General features: G+C 43.3%; 1 protein-coding gene across 1 annotated transcript in view; it reads right to left on the bottom strand.

Moving 5' to 3' along the window:
* Positions 1 to 958: 958 nt before the first annotated feature.
* Positions 959 to 22,456, bottom strand: part of LOC139350625 (copine-8) — a 63,764-nt gene continuing 42,266 nt past the window's right edge. Inside the window, exons 9-20 of the mRNA XM_070992120.1 lie at positions 22,271 to 22,375; positions 20,076 to 20,117; positions 18,716 to 18,791; positions 16,565 to 16,618; positions 16,299 to 16,360; positions 8,887 to 8,933; positions 7,932 to 8,113; positions 6,985 to 7,112; positions 5,293 to 5,395; positions 4,129 to 4,186; positions 3,863 to 3,936; positions 959 to 1,476 (exon numbers count right to left, since the gene is read on the bottom strand). Of these exons, the coding sequence (XP_070848221.1) occupies positions 1,288 to 1,476; positions 3,863 to 3,936; positions 4,129 to 4,186; positions 5,293 to 5,395; positions 6,985 to 7,112; positions 7,932 to 8,113; positions 8,887 to 8,933; positions 16,299 to 16,360; positions 16,565 to 16,618; positions 18,716 to 18,791; positions 20,076 to 20,117; positions 22,271 to 22,375 (1,120 nt within the window). The 3' untranslated portion in view covers positions 959 to 1,287. The remainder of the gene's footprint in view (positions 1,477 to 3,862; positions 3,937 to 4,128; positions 4,187 to 5,292; positions 5,396 to 6,984; positions 7,113 to 7,931; positions 8,114 to 8,886; positions 8,934 to 16,298; positions 16,361 to 16,564; positions 16,619 to 18,715; positions 18,792 to 20,075; positions 20,118 to 22,270; positions 22,376 to 22,456) is intronic.

Raw genomic sequence — 22,456 nt, 5'->3', positions numbered from 1 at the left:
AATTTAATCTATCAACCATTCATGAAGCTGATTACGCTCTGTAATAAAAGCCATCCCTATGATGATGAGCATAAAAATGATGCATTTTATGTTCAGCTTGTCTATTAAAACTTGCCCAAAAAAAGAAAAATGTTGAATGGAATCACAGCTAGTAAAAGAGAGTAAAAGGCAGAGAAGAGAGAGGAAGAGAGAGAGAGAGAGAGAGAGAGAGAGAGAGAGAGAGAGAGAGAGAGAGAGAGAGAGAGAGAGAGAGAGAGGAAGAAAAGCTGCAGAAGGGTGAAAGACAGACTTCTCAGGCCTGAGAGCAGTGCAGACAGATAGACAGACAGACAGACAGACAGACAGGATGTGGTGACAAATGGAGATGCGGGCAGACAGACACTCACCCCCCCACAGACAGACAGACAGACAGACAGACAGACAGACAGACAGACAGACAGACAGACAGACAGACAGGCGGGTAGAAGAGGTAGTGCAGGGCCACTATATGCATGCACTTGACTGAGGCTACACTCATGCAAAAGGTAAATACAAACACCAGAATACAGTACGGTACGGTACAGCACGGTACGGTACGGTACAGAAGGGCTACCAGGACCTGCACTGCTGTTACCTGACACACGTCAGGAGAGAGAGAGAGAGAGCGAGAGAGAGAGAGAGAGAGAGAGAGAGAGAGAGAGAGAGAGAGAGAGAGAGAGAGAGAGAGAATATTACAAGCTTCATACTGAAACTGTGTATATAAAAGTATCAAATCCTTGTTAGCGTTAACTGTAAACAATGAGTGAGAGTTGGAGAGAGATCGAGAGAAAGAGACAGAGAAAGAAGAAGTTACATGAGTCCAGTTATTTACAGAAAAGGTCCTTTTAAGATCAAGTGATTCCTTTGTTTTGTCTGGAGACATTCTCTTTACTGTGTGTCCCAAGAGGTGTCCTTCATTTCTTCTTCCTTTTCTTTTCTTCGCTGCTTCTTTTCTTCCCAATTTGAATTCAGACTCTTGTTCAAACTCTGTCCAAAAGCCTGTCCAGGTTTCCCAGGCGGGGAAAAAAATTAAATAAAAATTCCAGACAGTAACAGGAATGCTTGACAGTGGAAGTAAACAGACTCTCATTGGCTTTTCCTGTCCTCAAAAGCAACACTCTCCTGGCCGACATGCAGCTTCCTGAATTCGAGAAAGACCACCGTGACCCATGACACTGAGGCATGGAGAGCGGCTTTAGGGAAATGGAAGTATTTTGCGCATTAAGTTCAGCTAACCCCTGACTCCAAAACCTTTCTCCTTCTGGCTCCTCATATCTGGGTTTGGAGCGGCTGCCCTGGCGGCGTGTAGGGAGGCGGCGCTGGTGACGGCTTGATCCCACGGGTCCTCATGTAGGAGAGGAACTGGTCGGGTATCTCGGCCAAGACGTCTTTGGCGAGCCGGGCCATGCTCAGGATGTGGTTCCCCGTCCGGTCGATGTAGTCCCTGAACGGGACAAACTGAGAGGCAAGAAAACATGCACATGGATGACATAATTCATCCTCTTTGCTTCAAGATGCTTTGTTCAGTAGAAGCTCAATATACATCATCTCTGCAGCCTAGATCATAAGTTGGCACCAGCACAGAGAAGAGAGTCTACCCTAATTAAGATGCTGCAGATTTGCCCTATTTTCTCAGATGGAGCTCTGGTGTCTGGTTGTCTGGATGTGCTCAATGTCAAAAATTTCTCCTAAACAGCACTTGGGAGAAAAATCTGATTACTAAGGTGACTAAAATTGGGCAAAAATGTGGAGGTAAGGAATGTGCAAATAGTGACATTATGCTCTTACAGAAACTACTCAGGCATTCAAGCTTGCTGGTGCCACGTGGCGCACAGAGCCAGCAGCTACATACCAAGACCTAGGACCTAACGAATGTCTGGGATCACTGTGATCCAACATTGGGATGAAAGTATGCAGGTTCAAGCAGGGGATCGGCACTGCTAATGCTCAGAACGGCAACTCCAAAAACTGGTTGATAACAATCAGAAATCTGCAATTTGTCACACATATATTGAAAGCATTATGAAGAGAGACGGACCAATCTGACGTTTTCTCTCCTGATTCCAGCTCAAATACCTCAGCTAAGGGCCTGCTGGCACTGATCCCCAATCAAATAGATGAGGACGGGGAGGAAGATGATGACAGATCTGGCACAAAGTTTGTATTCCACACTGGGTGGAGCTCATTGTGATCATTTTTATGCAGATAAAAGGAGGTCAGGGATTCCATCGGTGCTGTGAATGCTCCAAAAACACCTGTTGTAGGTATACTCACTTAGGCTTTTACTTTCAATTGCAGTGGTGCAGATAACTTATGTAAACTGTTTCCTTCTCTCCAAGCTGATATTCTGACAGCTTGTGTTTCTTGCCCGGTCAGCGTCAGCTGAGTACCTGGATCTCATTAACTTGGTGAGTGCAATGTTATTATAACCAACAGAAATAATGGCCAAAACGGTAAGTAAAATAAGGTATAATAAATAAGAGCCACACAGTGCCTCCACTTCACCTCAAAACAGGCACTGCAGTCACATCTTTATCCAGACTAAAGTTTTTCAATGTTTCTCTAAAGAACCATTGGACACATGTTGTTGACTTCTTTAACCATCAGACCACCTTGCTGTGACTCGTTATTTAGATCTGAAGAAAGCTCACCATTACTAAGGTAAACAAGGACAGATGTGAGGATGTCTCTGTTTCATTTACTTAATGAGCTGTTGTCACCTACAGTCAAAAGATCATGTGAGGGGCCAATTTGTGCTGGAAGCCCTCTCTACGAAAAGTAAACCTCGCCATGTCACTCGGGGTCATTAGCTTGCTGATAATGAGAGCCTGTAGGCAGAACTGGTGTAATGTTCTAGTACTGAAACTTAGCTGTGCACCATCTCTACATGTGTGAGTGTGTGTGTGTGTGTGTGTGTGTGTGTGTGTGTGTGTGTGTGCTTCAGCTTGTTAAAAAGCCAGCTAACGAGCGTGCCTTCCTCGCCCACGTGGGCTGAGGGTGTGAGGGAGCAAGATATGACAGCGGCAGCATAAAGGTCACAGAGGAGAAAAAAACAAAACCGCTCACTGTGAATGTTTGCATTTCTTCTTTTTGTCTTGGTGCCAGGCAGTGACATAAATGTGAAAAGTAAGGCTTGTCAAAAAAAAAAAAAATAATAATAAGGGTACACATAAAAGACATGAACAAAAAAGATGAATACATGGAAGGGATGATTGATAGGCTGATGGAATGACTAATCATGGCTTAGATTTTGGGTTGTTTTTCAGTCATATCCCAAACTCTGCATGGGAGGACTGAAAGGAAGAACTGCCAAAGGGGCAAAGAAAAAAGATGGCCTCTGCTTGCAGCTGGAGCAGCTTGGCTGTGAGACTGACTGCACACCCCAAGCTGCCCGACAGGCTTTTTAACTCGTACATTAGGCGGGGGTTTGAGCTGAGGGTCTCTGTTCATCCACTTTCATGAGCAAGATGCAGAGAAATAGATTTGGCACGCTCTTCAGATACCGGGGTGCGTGCCATTTTCTCTCTGTGTCTACATGTGTTGTGCATTTGTGTGCCCATGTTGGCATCTGTGGACTGCTGCACGATGAGGTTGAGGTGACCAGGTGTCTGTTTGCAAGGACACATGTGAGAGGCCTGGATGGATGTTTTTTAGTCACTTGCCTTTAAGGATACAGAGATGAGGCTTGCACACAAATAAATCCTTTGGAAAGTTGTGATTTTCGGGGAGAATATCTTCCTGAAAATTTCTCTCCAAAATCCATTATTTTTAAGATAATTCAGCTTTGTCTGTGATCTTGGATGTGGTTTCATGTAGGATGGTTTGAGAGAAAGAAAGTGTGTACCTGAACAATGTCCCTCTCGGCGTATCTTCCTCTGGAAGAGATTCTGATTTCATCGCCGTCCAACTCAATCATGGCTGAGAAGAACACAAAAAAAATAAAATACACGCATATGCATTATTTCTGTTGTACAATTGTAAAAAACCTACATTGTGCCAATGAAAGCCTGCAAAACACAAAATACTAAATAACAAGATAGCGCTGAAGCAGGACCAGCAACTCTGAAACAGAGCTCATTTTCCCAGAAACAGAAATTTGTGTCGACTTACCATCAAATTCTGCAGGTCCCACCCCCACGATGATGATTGACATCGGCAGACAGGAGGCCTGCAGTAGAGGAGAGAAAAAAAAAAAAAAAAAAGAGCTACGATTTGACGTATACAGTCTTCTTCAGCGCTACACAAACAACCAGCAAGGGTCATGCTCATGTCTCACCAACATGCATACAGTCGTACGTGCGGTAAGTGTAAAAATTTGCGTGAATCGTGTGTTTTCCTCAGCACCTGCTGGAAGGTTGTGTGGGTCAAGACATAACAGCGAATAATATGAGAGAGGAGAGAATCAACAACGCAGCCTGAGCTCACTGCCAGCTTACAGAAAACATGTGTTTGTGTCTGCGGGTATGTGTGTAAGTGTCACAGAGGACGTATTAGAAAGAGAGGGCCAGCAGTGTGTGTATGTGTGTGTGTGCGTGCGTGCGTGCGTGCGTGCGTGCGTGCGTGCGTGCGTGCGTGCGTGCGTGCTCAGTGTGGTTGAGTAATGGATTGACCTCGGGCAGCAGAGCAATAGATGATCTTATCAAAACATCTCATTTATTTTCTTGCTCCCATCTGTATAGGTCTTCTTTACGTCTCCACCGCGCTTTGCTCTTTTCTTTTCCCGCTCCATCGTCTCTCCTCCTTCTACCCCTTCGTCTCCTTTTCCTCCCTCAGCCTCCTTTTCTCCCTAACATTTCGCTCCTCTCTATCTCTGCTTTCAAAGGCCTGAGATGGATCACTGCCCTCACAAAAATGGCTACGTTCTCTGTTCATTTTGTTTGCATTTTCCATTGCACTCCAGCTTCCCTCTGGAGCATGCTACGACATGACAGTGATGGAGAGGACGGATGGAGTGTGAATTACAAGCTGTCAAAAGTGAGGCTGGCAAAGCAAACACCCAAAAAAAAAAAGGTAAAAAGACACATCAATACCAAACATTTGTACTATATCTACAAAACACCCCTCATGTCTGTGTATCCTGAACACTCTGTGCCTTTTCTCCATGCAGTGATTCCATCGTCAACACATCACAAGCTGGCAGTGATTGGCCTAATCAGGAGACACAGGCACAACTACCTCCAGGAGCAAAAAGAATAATGAAGACGAGGATTTGAGCAAATGAACATGAACCCTGGGATACTGTGAGGTGTTAACAGCGACAGCAGTTGCCCTTACGTTGACGATCGACTCCTTGGTCTGGGCCATGTCTGAGATGACGCCATCTGTGATGATGAGGAGCACAAAGTACTGGGAGCCGTCCTTCACCGAAGCCGCATACCTACACACAAAAAGACACAACGTTATAGTTATGTCTGTGCTGACGTCCTCTTTTGCTGATTATTCATTACATGAACAATAAGCATTGTTCTGTGCGGTTTTAATTGAAATACTTCGGCCCTTCTCAAATGAACTACAGTACATGAAAAGAGTTCTTTGAAAATTAGTTTTCTCATTGAATAAATGTCACTTAACTCCCACCGTCTGAATCTGTCATGTCCTTCTCTCTGTACATCTATCTTTGTATCAGTTCTATAGATCCTCAGCTCAATACGGCTTTCAATTTCTCCTGCGATGTCGAGTGTGACCTTTCACTCCTGCGTGAGTCGTGAACTGACTGTTACTGATATTTGCACACTGAGATTATTTCAGTTGCTTCGGCTTCTGCTACGCTTCACCTTTCTGCACCGGGAGGTTAGATCTATATGTTCGTCTGCCTCCTCCCCACTGGAGGCAGTTGATATTTAAGTGCCGTCCACTGTAGATGATCACAACATAGCAGGGAGAGAGGGGTGGAGGCAACTAAAGAGAGGTGGAAGGAGGAGGAGGAAGGGAGGAGAAGTTAAGTGAATGGTTACTAAGGTGCATGTTAGAGGCAAACGAGACAGAGTGCCAGGTTAGCTGTTTTTTCCTGCTCTTTATGCAGAACTAAGCTAAGCTAATTGCCTCCCACCTTCAGCTGCATCCTTAATGTAAAGGCATGACAGCTGATTATCTCATTTAACTTGTGGCAATAAAGTGAGTAAGCATGTTTCCCAAAATGTTAACCACTCCTACCAAGATTTTGACGTAATTACAGTAAAATACATTAGATTCATTTGTGGAAAAAAAAAAAAAAACATCTTAGAGAAGAGTGGACAAAGGCAAAGAGGGAAGCTCATTAACAGGGGTTGATGGAAAGAGGAGTGAAGGGTTTTAAGGTAGTATTACAGATGACATGACAGTAAACTGCTGCCTCTATCTTACTGCTTGTTTCCCCTCTGAGGGCCTCTTCATGTGTAACTGCAGAATTAAGTTTCAGCAAATCATCTTGCAATAAATACGTGAAGTAACCTGATGAGAAGCTTCACTTGGGTACGTTTAATTTCACACTTGCATGAATAGTCCCTTAATGTTTTTTTTCCAAGTGTCCGTGTGGCTTTCCTGCAGCATAAATTATGTTCTCACAAAAAAACCCAAACATGCAATCAGCTGTCAGTTTCTTTCTCTGCTTGCGCCCCTAGTTTTTCTCTCTCCCTCGAACTCTTGTTAGCTACCTGGCAACACTCGCACTGCACGGAGCTTATTACAGAAAACCTGAGAACACACGCTGAGTGTCAGTCCCAGAGTGAAATGTACTCAGTGTTCTTTCACGCATACTCAAATGGTTTGACGTTCATTATATAAGCAGCGTTGGCAAATATGCAAGTGTAAAACAGTGTGCATGAAGTATAATGAAAATTGAAAAATAAAAAACAAGAATGTAGAAAGGTAAATATAAGAAACCACGAACTGGTGGAGTAAGGGGAGCAGATGGAAATGAGGAAAAGAGGAAAAACTGGTAACAACTTTGATATTAATGCCTCTAAATGACATGTGTATGTGTGTTACCTGGCCACATGATTGATGACAGGGGAGAAGTTGGTGGGTCCGTAGAGTTGAACTGACTTCAGACTCTGGTAGTAGGCTTCCATCACACCTTCAATACCTGCACAGTACGGGTTCTGAGGGTTCCCATTCTACAGAGGAGAGGAGAGGAGAGGAGAGGAGAGGAGAGGAGAGGAGAGGAGAGGAGAGGAGAGGAGAGGAGAGGAGAGGAGAGGACCACCATTAAAGTGAGGATAGGTATGTATTTTAGAGGCATGTTTTTTTATATTTGTGGAAATCCTCTTTACATCCTGACGGCAATCAATAAATCAAATGCTCTGACAAAAATAAACAAATTTTAAAAATTCAGTATTTGTGACTGGTGCAGGCCACTTTTTAGCCCGTCCATTCGTTTCACAGCTTAAACCTGCATGATGAATTTCAGATACCGTGAGGAGAAACAGGTGGAACATCCTTCAGGATGATTTTCATATTCCAGTGTTTTGTCTTAAAAAAACAACCCAAAGACATGAATTAAGATTAATCTAAAAGCACAGGATTTATATAGACATACATATCATATGGACAGTAAAGGATATAGTTTTGCTCATGCATTCTTGGGTCACATGGATTATACCAGGTCTTCAGTGGCCCAGGTTTAGGAAATTCAGCAGGGACATACACTTAAATACAAAACTATCAAAAAGCCAAAGCTAAACTGTAAATCCAACGTGTGTATTTTTGCAAACAGCCTTGCAAACAACATCAAGTGTCTGGCATTTTGGGTACAAATGTCCACCTTAGCTGCAAAGAACATGTACAGTCCAACAAACATCTAAAATGACTTTTCATGAATAACATGAGATTAAGTCAAAAATGTTTTTCATTAGTTAGTGCTTCAGGTTAAGTTTGAATTAAACTGAACTCTAACTCTAACCCTCTATCCTGATCCCAACCCCTCTTTTTCCTACCAAGGCAAACTCGTGGGAGACCCGTCCGTCAGGTGGCAGCTTGGCTCCGAACCCCAGCGCAGGAAACATCTTATCGCTGTCGTAGTCCTGGATGATTTCTCCAACTGCCTTCAGGGCCATGGCGTAGGCATTCAGCTGGTAGGGACTCATGTAGTGGAGGGAGGTGGGCTGGGCTGGGTTACCTGTTTGGGACACACAGTCAGAGGAGTGATGTGATCACAGAATCAAGGTGAAAAACTTTACTGCGCTGTCAATAGCATAAATTGTGTGGGCTTAATGATCAATCATGGGAAACATGATCACTATTTGAAAAGCCACTTGAGCTTCAAAATAATGTTTTCTAATCCTTGTTCTTCAGCAGTTCAACGCAGCAGCCAACAATCCCATAAAAAACTAACAAATAGCTCTCTAGTGGTTCAGTTTGTGATTTTGTGCAGGGATAGAACGAACACCAGCTGCTAACTGCGTTAATGTAATATTAATGTGGAACTTTTTTTTTCATCTCCCTGTACATGACTTACCATATCTCTACTCAAGCTGCATTTTAATAAACTGCTGAACTCCAATAGCCATCAGTCTCAGATTAGATTACAGTGAGAGCCAGACAAGATCGAGTGCATCTCAACGTCGGACATCAACACACAGGATTTGGTTTATTGCTGCTGCTGCCTGTCCTACCAGGACCGAGCTCAAGGGTAGATGGATAACACAGTCCTTAATCACAGCCAGCATAGCATGTTACTGCACTCATCTTTGGCTGCCAGGTGTGATGGAGAGGGCTATTAGGAAACACTTGATTCCCCATCTGCATATATTTGAATAAATGCTCTCCAGGCATTCGGCATGCTTTGTGTGTCTCTGAGGATGTGTGTGTGCATTCTGTGTGTGTGTGTGTGTGTGTGTGTGTGTGTGTGTGTGTGTGTGTGTGTGTGTGTGTGTGTGTGTTTAGGCTCACCATTGGAAGCTGTGAAATCGATGGCCACGGTGAAGTTAATCTGTGTCCTGAGAAGAGAAAAGAAGAAAGATGATTCATTAATCAACAACCATTTCTGACTCTCTGTTTCTCTCCTTCTCTCTCACACACACACACACACACACACACACACACACACACACACACACACCAATGAGAATCAATCAGAAGAAATGGACTGCAGACATAATCAGGTTAAAGTGATCAATGTTTGCGAGTACAAACAGAATTCCTCCTGCCTCTTAGCTGGGGCAGTGATGAGGAGACAGCCAGTTACTGGACTTTCACACCAAACACGCAGGCATGGAGTCGCTCAGAGGAAGGTTGTTTTTAAATGGAGAACACAGTTACAGTCTTCTTAACAACATGCACATATGCCTGTGCCCCGACTTTGCTCCCAAAGTTCAACTATATTCAATTTTACAAGGTGCGTCCAGTGGCATTCTGATAGACAGGAGGTGAAATTTTCCAAAATTTCAAAATGTTTTCACCTCATGACGACGCTAGATGAAAAGTGTGGGGCTCTACAAAGGTCTTATAATTCATCCTGAGGGGAACACGAATGTGTGTATCAAACTGCATTGCAATTCATCCAGCAGTTGCTGAGGCGTTGAACCAAAAATGTCCACCTCACGGCGGCAGCAAAGGAAACGTTAGATGAATCACCAGTGCTGAGGATTCACGAGCCGACTCGTCTAAAATCTGTGTAATCTTCAACTGGATAAGCCAGCGGTGTTTCTTTTTTCACCTTTCTCACTCTTTATTCCACAGTTTGATTATCTCCAATGAAGGTAGCAGCCTGCAGCAAATATCAAGCTGTTCTGGATCATGATAAAACTTAAAAACACATCATTCACACAGATGGAGATGTTGAAAAAGAAGCATCATCAAAAAAAAAAGATGAAACAAGAGAGAGACAAACAACACAGCACAGCACCCAGCATGAGAGAGTGGCACGTCTCTGTCTATCAAAACATTTCCAGACTTGTTAACCTGCAGGAACAGGATGGGGTTAAGCTCTCCGTCAGCCTGTCACAGCTTTTTCACACCAGTCCTCACCCGTTGCCACACATAAACACAGACACAAACACGCACAGAAGCCTCCCTGACTACCTAACACACATCTCCTGTATTCAGACAGTCAAACAGCCGGCAGCTCATCGTCTTTGTCACCTCGGCAGGCCATGTGAAGTGCAGGCACTGTGTCATCCAGAGGGGACGGAATGAGAGGGAGGAAAAAGTTTTATAATAAGCCCACATGTTGGGGGTTTTCAAAATACAGGAAACCCAGAAGGCCTGGGGTGTGGAGCTGCCCTCTCACGTTAGCATGCAGATATTAGCAGAGCTGCAGCTTTAAAAATGAGGCACATTAGGCAGACACATTGCACTTAAAGGGTAAGCACACCCTCAAATTTGGCTAATGCTTTCTAAAAGCAAAATGCCAGGGAGCAACCACTGCGGGAGGTGTGTCCCTGTGGCTGTGCGGTGTGTGATGTGGGGACACTGACTGACCACTCAGTAGTTCAGACAGTAGAGCTGCTAGCCAGCGATAGCTATGAGATGCAACTGTTAGTCTCTGGTGGAGAGACAGCTTTGACCATCACTAGAGGTCCATTCAGGTCTCTTTGACAGATTCACTGCATGGGTGGCTGTGTTATAGCTGAGGTAGTATCTCTAGGCAGCACCCTGCTTGACCTCATGTATGTACTCAAAGTGTTGACTTGAAGTGTTGCTGTTAATACAAACATTACATTTCAGTATATGAGCTTGTCTAGGAGACTGCTGCAAGGACAAGAAAGCAGGGAGAGGAGACCTGCGTGAATTCTGCTCCTGTCCCCACGCTGGCACAGACAAACTCCAGCCTAGCAGCCTAAATTATGCATTCCCTCTTTCTCTCTGTCACGGACACACACGCAAAGTTTGAGAGAGGAACTCCAATCGTGTGTGTGTGTGAGAGGGGACACATTACATCAGCGGTGTGACTCACAATCGTAAATCATGACAAAAGCATGATTAGGCCGAGCAGACTGGATGCTAAGCGGTTCCAAAACAGAAACGTTGGTCTCAATCGTTGAGTCACTGCTATTGATCGTCAAACCTCTCTTACAGTTTCACTGTAATACTTTGTGCTACTGTATGAGGCTGGAAGATTCGCCGTCACGAGCGTCTTCCTTTACAGAGTGATACATCAGCCCTAATGTTTGACGCCGTCATTTGTGACTCCAAATGGAGAGAATATTAATTATCCAGATCAGAACAAGACATTCTCCAAAAGGTCAACGCTGTCCTCTGCATTAATCACACAAGAATTTGACAGTTTATTGGCTCTTGGGATTTCGCTGGTGATGTGTGTCATCCTTTTTTTTGTGTTTAATATTTCTTTATATATGCCTGTACAATCACTTGATGTCCTTAACAAATTGGACAATTTCATAGTTACACTGGCTGATGATTTTAACTTTTTTGGGGGGGCCAAATTTGAAACTTTCCCAATGCAAGTATGGAACTGCATACATTTGCTCATCAGTCAGCCAAAGGTGGTGAGGACACCGTTCTAACTTTGTTAAACTTCCCATCTGGACAGACCCATTAGCCATGGAAGGATGTTAATTAGTGATTTGTTCATCAACTTTCAATATGACTGATATATGCCTCTTCTAAGAGGAAGGCTCAGCCACCATTCTGGACTTTGGAAGCAATCATTTGTTGTTCCAGGGGCAATAGAGTAATATCCTTTACACAATCATGTGTTTCACAAACTGGCATCGCTGGCTTCCTGTCTCCTAGGGTGGAGACAGGAAGCAAGTCCCTGCCGCACATTGTGGAGCTCACATGATGAATTACAGAAAATGATGCTTTGTCTCTGGGGTAAGTGTTTGAAGTTTGTTTTTTGTGTGTTTTTTTTTTTATTTACCTTGCACATTCCTGAACTGAACACACACAAATGAACACAAAAATCCCCTGAGCAGCAAAAGGAGAGCATCACTGCAGAACAGATTCAAACCAGAAAGGCAAAGCAAAATGTTCTGACAGCTATGATAAGGAAATTTCAGAGGCAGTGGTCTAAACCTCAACATCATATGGCTGGACTTCAGTGGAGGGAGGTGAGATGTGAGGTTCGCCTCCCATGAAAACCAAACCTTATCGCTGTGGGTCCTGAAGGCAGAGGGAAACTTCTGCAACCGTCTTAAATCTTCAATCCATCTCTTTGTGAGTTCACCTACACTTTTGGCTTCAGCAGAAATATTTCATTTGGTGGATGTACAGTCAAATGTACCTTCAAGTCTGCTTACTCACTACACTCAAATACACTTTATTCGGCCTGGAAATTATAGGGCAGAGAATAGAATTAGTAATAAATAGTCTAATTGATAAATAAACCTTATTATTCCTTAAATCTGGCATTTTGATCTGTATGTTGCAGGACTGGGTTAAAAGAACATGGTGACCCTCTTTGAACAGGGTGTGTGAGCCTCTGTGTGTAGTATGTACAAAACATAATAATGTGTTTGGGGTGAGGGAAGAATACCACTTTACCAGCTGGGTTTCTGTCAGTCACTGATCTTCCCCTGCTGTTAAAGCCCACAGTGACTCAGCTAGGAACCAATATGACAAAATACCACGCAGCAGGGCAGGACTGATGAGCAGGTTGCACACTACATTCAAATAAGCTCTCCTGCAGGCCGAGCAGACTGGATGCTAATGTCTCTCCTAAATCTTCAAAGTATCTCATTTCCAAACTATAAAAAGATCATCTCTTCCACGTAGTGAGTGACGTGATCGAGGCAGGCCACTTACTTTACTGGAAGAGGAAACAGGCTAAATACCATGTACTTGTAACCACACTCAACAGCGATGTCACAGTGTCCTGTGGTGCACCTGTTCATCACAGTAGCAAAGTGAGAAATTAATCTACTTGAGGTCACCAAAAACAAGACCTTCAAAGGGGTTTAAGTTACTCTTATATCCCCAGAAACCTTATATCACACCAGTACCAACGTCTTCCATCAGAGTCCCCCAGTGCAAGCTCACCTGCTTTAAGAACTCCTTTGTCTCCCCGTCCATCAAAGCCCTAAATGACAAGCCAGCCAGAGCCTAACCTCTGTGATGCATGTACATTTTATGGTGCCATAATGTTAATGAGGCTGCTCCACTCCCACTGCACAAATTAAGCACATCACTATGGTGAATACAGGGGTGCTGTACGACAGTTAGTGAGTGGCACTTCGGGCCGGTTCTGGCTCAGAAGGTAGAGCGGTCGACCACTTATCAGAGGGTTGGTTGGTTGTTCGATCCCTGGCCTCAGCAGTCTACATGTCGGGCTCTTCTAGGGCAAGATACTGAACCCCAAACTGGGTGAATGCAGACCCGTGTTGTAAAAGTACTTTGAGTGGTCGTTGGACTAGAAAAGCGCTATACAAATACAGATTATTTACCATTTATCTGTGTAAGTGCGTGTGGACTAGTGACAGTCTGTGTACATACTGTTTGTACACACTATGTTAATTTGTTTCTTTTAACAGCAGGTACTGCATTTGTCGAAGACAAATTTCCTTTGGGACAATAAAATCCATCTTATCAAGTGAAAACCTACATTATACAGTAGTCCTGACAACCAGTCTCAGCGGGTTATGCACCCTGTAAGGGAAATGTTCATCTTAGATGTGAAAACACTCTATTTGGGACAAAAAAGCACTTCAAAATGTTCATAAGAAATCTCCTTTCCGCTTATATTTAAGTGCCAGGGGGAAACGAATGCATGAGTGCACTGAGCGGCCTAAAAATGGTATCAGGGGTTGTGGGATGTGACCTCTCCTGATGATATGCAAACAGATGTTGCTGGTTGGACAGTATCCATCTGGCCAGAAGAGAGGGGAAAAAGGGAAGAAGAGGAGAGATAAACAGCTCATACCTGCATCAAATAAAATGTCTATGTTCCCTTTAAAGATCTAATTTTTTTTTTTTTTTTTTTTACAAATCTTTGTCTTGATTGTGAGCATTTGCTCCCCCATCAAATGATAACCTCTCAGAATGATTTCAATACAAGCACAGCTCCCCTCCTGCTTCTATTCTGGTTGCAATGCTCAATTCACCAACCAAAACAAGGGGAAACAATATCTGTCACTGTGAGTGACAGGGCTGCCTTCAAAGGCACAAGTCAAAATGAAAGATATAGCCAACAATTTTTCATTTTTATCCTCATGCTCATGAATAGAGGCCTCTTTGTTGAAATCCATGGGTGGTACTAATGCTTTATCACAGGGGGTGAAAAGATTAAGAGCAGCAATGCTCTGGATTGAGATAGAGGCTTCTCTAACCATTCATTTATGCAAATGCTGCCAGTGGATCATGTTCCTAATTAGGTCCAAATGAACAATTAGCTGATTGGGTTGAAGCTCCAAAAAGAGCTGTCAATCAGAAGATAAGAGAACAGTGGGGAGGAGAGAAGAAGGGAGGACAGCTGAGAAGAAATACCAGGAAATGGAAGGAGATGTCTGGCAAACTGACAAAATACCTGTGTAGACAGTCCAACAAGACTCAGAGACACAAGGGATGTCAGGGAAATGCACAAACGAGAGAGAGCCGAGGAAAGTGTGTGTTTGCATGTGCACGAATGGGTGTGTGTATGTTTTTGTGTGTGAGTGCGTGCATTAGTGTGTGTGCGCACAAGTACACAGTCTGGCCATTATGCAATTGGATTAAGTGCAACTGGACCTTTACAGTCCATTTAGGTTTCAAACAGTGAGACAGCACTTGGCACTTCATTTAGCCACACAAGCGTGTTACAGCACCCGGCTTGCACTCCCAAAGCACTTCCCAAAAAAAAAAAAAAAAAAAAGTTAATCAAAAAAAGCAAACACAGCCTCTTGCTGAGGGTTTCAAAGTGCTCCCTGAGTGACAGCACTGCTGCAAACGTGCTCTGTGTGCGGGGAGACGGGAAGATGGGAATTCTCCATCAGCAGTCAGCGACAGAGCGAGGAGACATACGGGAGGACACGTGGTGATAACATATACATTGCATTTCAAAGCCAGCCCTCACGCATGCTGTCATTCTAACAAGCTCAGCTGCTAATTGATCAGATTGAGCACATGACTATAACATGTATCAGTGTACAAACACAAAAGCTTCCTGCCATGCTGCGCTCTGCTTCGTTTCCATCTTCTTAAATATAAACAGTAGCGGCATATAATATTTCAACACATACATAAACAAAGTGCATTTCTAATAATTCCTGTCAGTGATTACCTTCTTGTTACAACTGTATCTCTGTCGGTTCAGGGTTTTTACATCCAGTCCAATAACTGCTGATTATGGCTGTTTTAAAGTAGTTGCAGGCAGCGTTTGATCGTTAAAACATATCAATTAGCAGTAAGACTAAAAATAAAGATTTACATTGATCTAATCAATGCATCGCATTTTAAGGCAGACAAAAAAGACAGTCTGGCACAGCAAGTATTGGCTTCCTGGATAATCCCCTCATTGGCCCAAGCAATTTTTGGCCGGATTTTCACCCCTCTGCTCTGAGCTGCATGCTACGTCTTTTGAAATCCTCCTGAAACGAGCAACGGCAATGAAAAAAAAAAAAAAAAAAAAAAAAAGCTGCGAGGAAAACGGATTGCGCTGTTTTCTTAGGAGTTTGTCACTGAGGGAACAAGCTCATACTTTCCGTGTTTATATAGAGTTTTTTTTCTCTCTCAAATTAGGCAAAAACTTTACTTTTTTAATATCCAGTGACTTTCTGCAACGCCTGAAAAACACAGCCACAAGGGCAGCAGGAACAGAGCAACACAAGGGCTAAAATGGAGATTTTTTTCCCCCCAAAGTTGCATGCACACACGCACATGCACATACACAAACATACACACACACACACACACACACACACACACACACTCTTTCTCTCCCTTGACAGTCTCCCCCTCTGTGAGTCTAATGAAGGCAGAGTGTGTAGGCGAGGATTTACGCCATGCCTGGTTGAGCACGGTCAACCCTCCTGAGCAACATGTGTGCGCAAGCAACGCGTACATAGACACAGATACAAGCACACATGGTGACACATGGCGTGCGCGCGTGCAGGAACACAATACAAAATTACACACAAGGGCACACACACATACACACACTTCTGAGTCTGAGCCCCGTGTGCTTGACTTCAGGTCAGCCCATCTGTCAGTCTCTCTCTCCACCTTTCACTGCGCCCCTCTTGCATGCAAATGTACACTTTTCCATTTGATTCACTCACACTGAGGGATCGTTATCTTTGGCATATTGCAGTCATGATGAGGTTGTTATCGAGAGAGGGCCTGGCGCACTCAGCGTGTCACTCCTCATTAAAGGACTACAACCCCCATCTCTCAGTGTGTGTTAAATGGGCCGGTGGTCTTTGACTTACCCTCCTTTGATGTAGTCCAGGAAGGTGACTTCAATGTCCACCAGGAATGACAACAGCGTTACCTAAACAGTAAGTAATAGAGCCAGAATCAACTTCGTGTCACTGACAATGACTTTCAAGTGTCACCTTTGATGAGACAAATACAGTTTCCAGGTACCCATCTGGATATACTGTGGTATTGTATTACATTTCAAATCTAGCCCATGCAAGTCTGCGTATCATGGAAAATAATGATGCACATTCACATCAGAGGGACATTTCCTCACCGTTCCAGAGTTGAGGTATTTTTTCTTCTTCCCTTTCTTCTTTGGATTTACCACCTAAAAAGGACAGGATTCACTCTCATGATTTCAACATGTATTCATTCACTCATTGTTGAATTCAGTCTTTCATTTGTAGTCAGTTCAGAATTGAGACCGCTCCAATTTTAGAAGTACTGGAGTGTTATTAAACCTGCAGGAACTCAGTTTCTGGGCATTTGGGCGCAGTGGAACAAGCTGAAAACACACCACTCATATATGCAGCAACATAATCATTCATTTGGAACTTTGATCCTGGTCACCTGATGAATGCAAGTCCAGTATTTGCTCTCCTTTTAGCTCTGTTTTGGTCTCCACCAACTCCAATGCTCCATTATATTCACCAGCTAGCTGGTGAGAGTGGGTGTTCAGCACTTTTTCACTGAAAAAAAATGCCAACTGCTCTTTTCAAAACACCGCTGATGAGAGTGAACCAGTTGTGGGCTGGAAACCAAAATAATGAGCCCCTCCAACCAGCTGAGGGGAACTGTAGAGGCAGGTGGTAAATCTATGTGGGTTTGTCACTCCAAGCCACAACTTTCACATACAAGTAGATATGAGATCCATTGTAATTATCAAAAATTAATGAAAATATGATATGCACTTTAAGAAGCATGCTTTTTGATCCCCTTATCAATTCCTGAAAGCAATGTTTGGACCCCCACTGCCATGAAATTCACTGGTACTACAGTGAAATGAACTGAAATACTGGGGTAAGTAAATCCGTACACAGTATCGTTTGTACTCTTCCCTCTCAATTCCATCCTCAAATAGTCCCCTCCCTCAACCAGCAACCACCATAAACAACTAAACATAATTTAAAGACCGATGTACACAGAGGAGCAGCTGAATCCAGAGGTGGATTGTGGCTCTAACCTAGTGGTGTGACTATGTAACAGGACTTGAAGTGAGTGAAGGTCAACTTTACTTGGATACAGTGAGATTTAGAGAGTGTGTGAGTTGTTTTTGTGAACAGATTCGAAAAGATACCCATGGGCCTCAATTCATTTCGTCTCTCATGTTCTGACCTGAGCTCACTGAAACATACAGTTGCTCCTGTCGGGACCTGTCAGAAACAGACCAGAAACTCCTTCTGAATCCCAAACACTGCTTCAGAGCTTTTTCATCAGAGCTTTATGGTCTAATTAAACTGGGCCAAGGTTAAACAGAAAGAGAGAGCACCTCGGGGAAACAACATACAAATGTGTGGATTTATGCATTTCTCCGTGGTTCACATTGCAATCGGTGCACACAAGGACACACTTGCCTCTGGAGGTGAGGGGCAGTGATTGAAATGTGGTTTTTAACAAACACACACACACACAGGGCTTTTAGCAATGCAAAGCCATCCCCTCTCCAACTGCTAGGTTGAAGAAAAAGAGCAACAAACAGGCCAGAAAACACTACTTAGCATGTTTCTGTTTGCTGTTCCTCATATACCTGTCCATGTGTCTCTGTGTACACCTTTGTGAGTGTGCACATCTGAGCGCTATTATGCAAACAGCAGCTGTTTAAAAACGGTGTTCTCCTCTCTGCGTGATTCCCCGTTAATCACGAAGTGTTGACTCTTCCTGGGAAAAGATAAGCCAGGTCCATCGTAACTGTCTTTGTTTGTGTGCATGAGAAAGAAGTGAGGGAGAGACGAGATGCACAGAGGGATGAACCTTATCTTCTTCAGTGGATCTGTGTGCATATTTAAATCATACCACATACTGCTTTATGTTTTGTTGTTTAGCTGAGATGTCTCCCACCACCAATACAATAAACTGCAATGTTGTATTTTGAAGTTTTTATCGACGCTAGCGCCTACGGCCTCTTGCTAAAGCAGCATATTTCTGCTTTTGAGGGCTCATAATAAAGCTCATATTCCTGTTCACGTCCTCTAAACCTGTCTTTAGCTGAAGAACAGTATTAGAATTTTCAATATTGGTTTTCATTTCCCCACCAAATGGGACATGCAGATCGTCAAGCGACAGTTCAGTTTTACTGTAATTCAGGGAGAATTCCAGATGAAAACCTGTATTGGCAGTTCAATTACTGTGCGTGATTGTGAGAATCATTGTTGAATTGAACACAACACGTGCATGAAAGCTCACACACAGCGACGCACAAACTCACCTCATAGACGTTGAACTGGCTCTGACCTCTGGACAGTTCTCTGTAGCTGGTGCTGAACTCTCCGATGAAGTCGTGACTAGAGGAAGTCGTAAGGACGATGCAGAACAAGAACAAATGGAACATATTAAAAAAAGTACAGTTTGATGCTGCATTCAATTTAATGATCGGAGTCTTGCCATGTGTGTTTTTATAGCAAGTGCTTCATGCCCGAGACAAGACAACTTGACACCAAACAGTGAGGTGCATGAACAATGGTACATGCACATCACTAAAGTTCAATTCACCCAAACAGCTTGTTAAAAAACTAACAATTTCTCAGTCCCATTGAAAAACAATACACCAAAATGTCACCGTGTTCCCTCTATCAGATTGAGAGCGACACTGAATAGATTGCAAAACATAAAGAATCCAGAAGTAACACCCTGTTCAACTACAGCTTGACAAATGTCTTTCTGTCTGACTGTCAGCAGCCAGAACACGGACTCAGTCAGTCTGTGATGATCCTGCATGCAGCTTCTTTACCTGCTGGAAAAGTAGTAGACCAGATGTAATGATGTGTGACTTGGGTTAGATTAGTCATACGCAGGAATCTAACGAGTGCTGAATTTTAATGTAATCAAGAAAATTAATATTAGTGCATATTTATAAGTTTACAAGAAGTGACAAGTCATTTCATATCAGGTGCATATTAACGACCAGCTATCTTGTAACCCAACTCAGCAACAGTTTAAAAATGGCCTCATCAGAACAGGTGGTGAGAGCTGGAAAGAGTCTGCCTAAAAATCCATCTGTCATCTGGCTTGTGTTGTTATGTTTTGATAATTGCTATTTTTGTCAAACTAAGAGGCCGTTCAGACCGAAAAGGCATGCCAAGGTCTCAAGACAACGAAAACCTCATCCAGGAAGTCCAGATGGAGATCCACAAGTCTGATCAGATGCACGATGTAATTTACCATGTATGTGCACATATTTGGCCAATAGAGATGATGTTGCATCACATTCTGGAAAAAGTTTTCACCCCATGACAGCATGTTTGAATCTGTATTTACGTCTGCAGTTCTGGCCCTGGTGTTACTTGGCATCGGATAGAAACAAATTTTATGATCGTGCTCACAGCTAAAATGCAGTGACCTCACTCAAATGAATGAGGTGGCTGTGTTTCTAAAAAGTCAGCACTGTTGTCCATCTGAAGACAGCCTAAAGCTAAGCGTCCAAGCATCTAAATCAATTCAAACAAAGTTGGACCTGGATCACCAGAATGTGCCAGATCAGTTGTAGAGCAGTTTTCAGGCTGAAATTTAAAGGGTTGAATCATAGTTAAATCACAAAAATAACAATTTAAGAGGGTAAATAGAATTACCTGCCATCTCTGTCCCAGTCGTACACCTCCACCTTGATTGTTCTGTTGGGGGAGGAACAAGATGAGGATCAGATTTTTGAGGATCATTGAGGATGAGGATCATTTTTTTTATTTTCTGAAGGCACTGCAATGCTCAGTGGCAACATGCAACATACCCAAAAGGTGAAAGATGGACATTTACATCCCCCCCCCCCCGAGGACAACTAAACTGACTGACTATAATAATACTAAAAGTGCTAAAAGGCTACCGTCTATGCTTGTGAAATTATAAAATATACAAAGATGTTGTGTCTCACACTTCTTTTGTCATTGTTGACATGGAACCATTAGGAGAAGCAAATCCATTCAGCAGCTTATCTTTATTCCAACACACTGTCTGCCTGTCACTGTATTTGCCTCTGGTAATGTCCTCTCCTCATCTCCAAATGCATCTATTTCTGCATCCCATTATAGCTCACAAGGAAATGGAAAAAACACACACACAGAATAGTCTGCAGGAGGCAGATACGCTGCGCTATCACTCCATCTACCAGCGTCTTCTACAGAAGGGTCATTTCTGTCTGACAAAAGCAGGAGAGCGATATGTAGACAACAAGAGGGGTGAGGCACAAGGATAATAGAGCTGAGACCAAATTAAAACAGATAGAGCAAAAAAGGCACTCTGCTGGAGAGAGAGAGAGGGCTGGTGCGAGCAAGGAGAAAAGAAGATGGTGTGAAAGCGACTGAGAAAATAACACAGTCAGAGTGAAAAATTATGTAGTCCTGTCCTGTCTTAATCGATTATTTTTGACAGTAGGAAACAGAGACAGATCAAATTTGGAAAAATCTCATGTGCAGTTTGTAACCAGACTGTAATATTCCATGTATTTTGAATGCCTTTCCTCTGAACTTACTGTAATTGCTTTAGAGTTTACACAGCTTTCCAAACCAAGTGGTATCTAATTCAAACCCTCAGCCAGAACTGCACTTTGCCGTCCTCCTCATCTTTCAATATGAGAAGAGTTGGAAACACAAACCATCATTAATGGGCCTTCGACAGCCAGATACACATTAGAGGAAAGGAGGCAATAAATGTGAGGAGTGGTAAGCTGGCTGATGGGACACTCTGGGGAGGAACGTGTCTCCTGGTTGGCGTAATGCTTCCTCCTCCAGAGAAACCGCTGTGTGCAGAGCTGTCAGCATAAATCTGTGTGTACATACTGTACGTCTGTTTATGGGCGTGTGTCTTATTAAGTCAGTGTTATGACACATCTCAGTAGGAAACATCCCTTCGCTCTGAGCTTTCATGATGTGACAGGAAATTGCCAGTGATTTCACTTGTTAATCTTATGGCCTCACTGCGTGCGTGCATGTGTGTGTGTGAGCGAGCACATCAGAGCACCTATGAGCAGACAGACACAGTTCTCTATTGTTTGCCGGCTTGAGCTCCTCCTTATCTCTTCTCCCAGGCTGCAGAGAGACCAACTCAATGTGTGAGTGTGGGTGTTTGTATTTGTGTGTGTGTGTGTGTGTGTGTGTACTGTATGTGCAGTCCACTGTAAGCTTCCTGAGCCATGCATTGATAAGGCATGGCGTGACTCAACTCCCCTAATGAGCTTATTGGACCACGCTTCAGATCAATGCTGCTGTCTGCCAGGTACACTAAACTAAACCCTATTGTCTGCTTCTTTGTGCCGCTTTCACAACGCAGCTGCTATCGACACAGGAGATAAACACAAATGCACGACTGAAATGAGAGAGACACATTTTTACCTACCAATTTGTTTTCTCACTCGGACTTCTCATGAGATGTAAAGCAGACCCAGGCTTTAAACCAATGCGAAATAATTCAAAGGGGCAGACTTATTCCCTAAGAATAAGCAACACGATTCTTTTCCATCACTGAATCAATAACAGCAAGTTCTACTGACATCTCCTGCATCCCTGGCAGTCGTAGGATCAGCACATTGGACTGTGACTGTGACCCTCTTTAATGCAGACCCTCAGCTAGAGGGAGGATGCTGATACATATATGCTATGTTCATGTTTTGCATCATTCAGTGTAGCGTGAAGTATAACCCTGATATACATTCTCTCACTCACTCATTGCTTTGCATGACATTTTTAGTATGTCTGATACAGAAAAACTCCTGCCTGGGCTGTTGTGTTTAACTTAAAATGTCATAATGTGTATCTACAAAAGGGATCTGACGTACCTGTCATAGTCACCATTGCAAAGAGCTCGAACAGGGATCTTAAAGGCCTGCCACACTGGGTTCAATGTGTTCTTCACCACCTCTGTCTTGTGGCAGATGGTAAACCTGCAAAGAGAGAGATCAGAAAAAAAAAAAAACAATAGAGGGGAGAAAAAGAGTGACGTTTAATGTGCGCAGTTGAGAAAT

This window comes from Chaetodon trifascialis, chromosome 22 (assembly GCF_039877785.1).
Source record: "Chaetodon trifascialis isolate fChaTrf1 chromosome 22, fChaTrf1.hap1, whole genome shotgun sequence".
Taxonomy (NCBI): Eukaryota; Metazoa; Chordata; class Actinopteri; order Chaetodontiformes; family Chaetodontidae; genus Chaetodon; species Chaetodon trifascialis.
The sequence above is the reverse complement of the archived record's forward strand: the minus strand, read 5'-3'. Positions and strand labels throughout refer to the sequence as shown.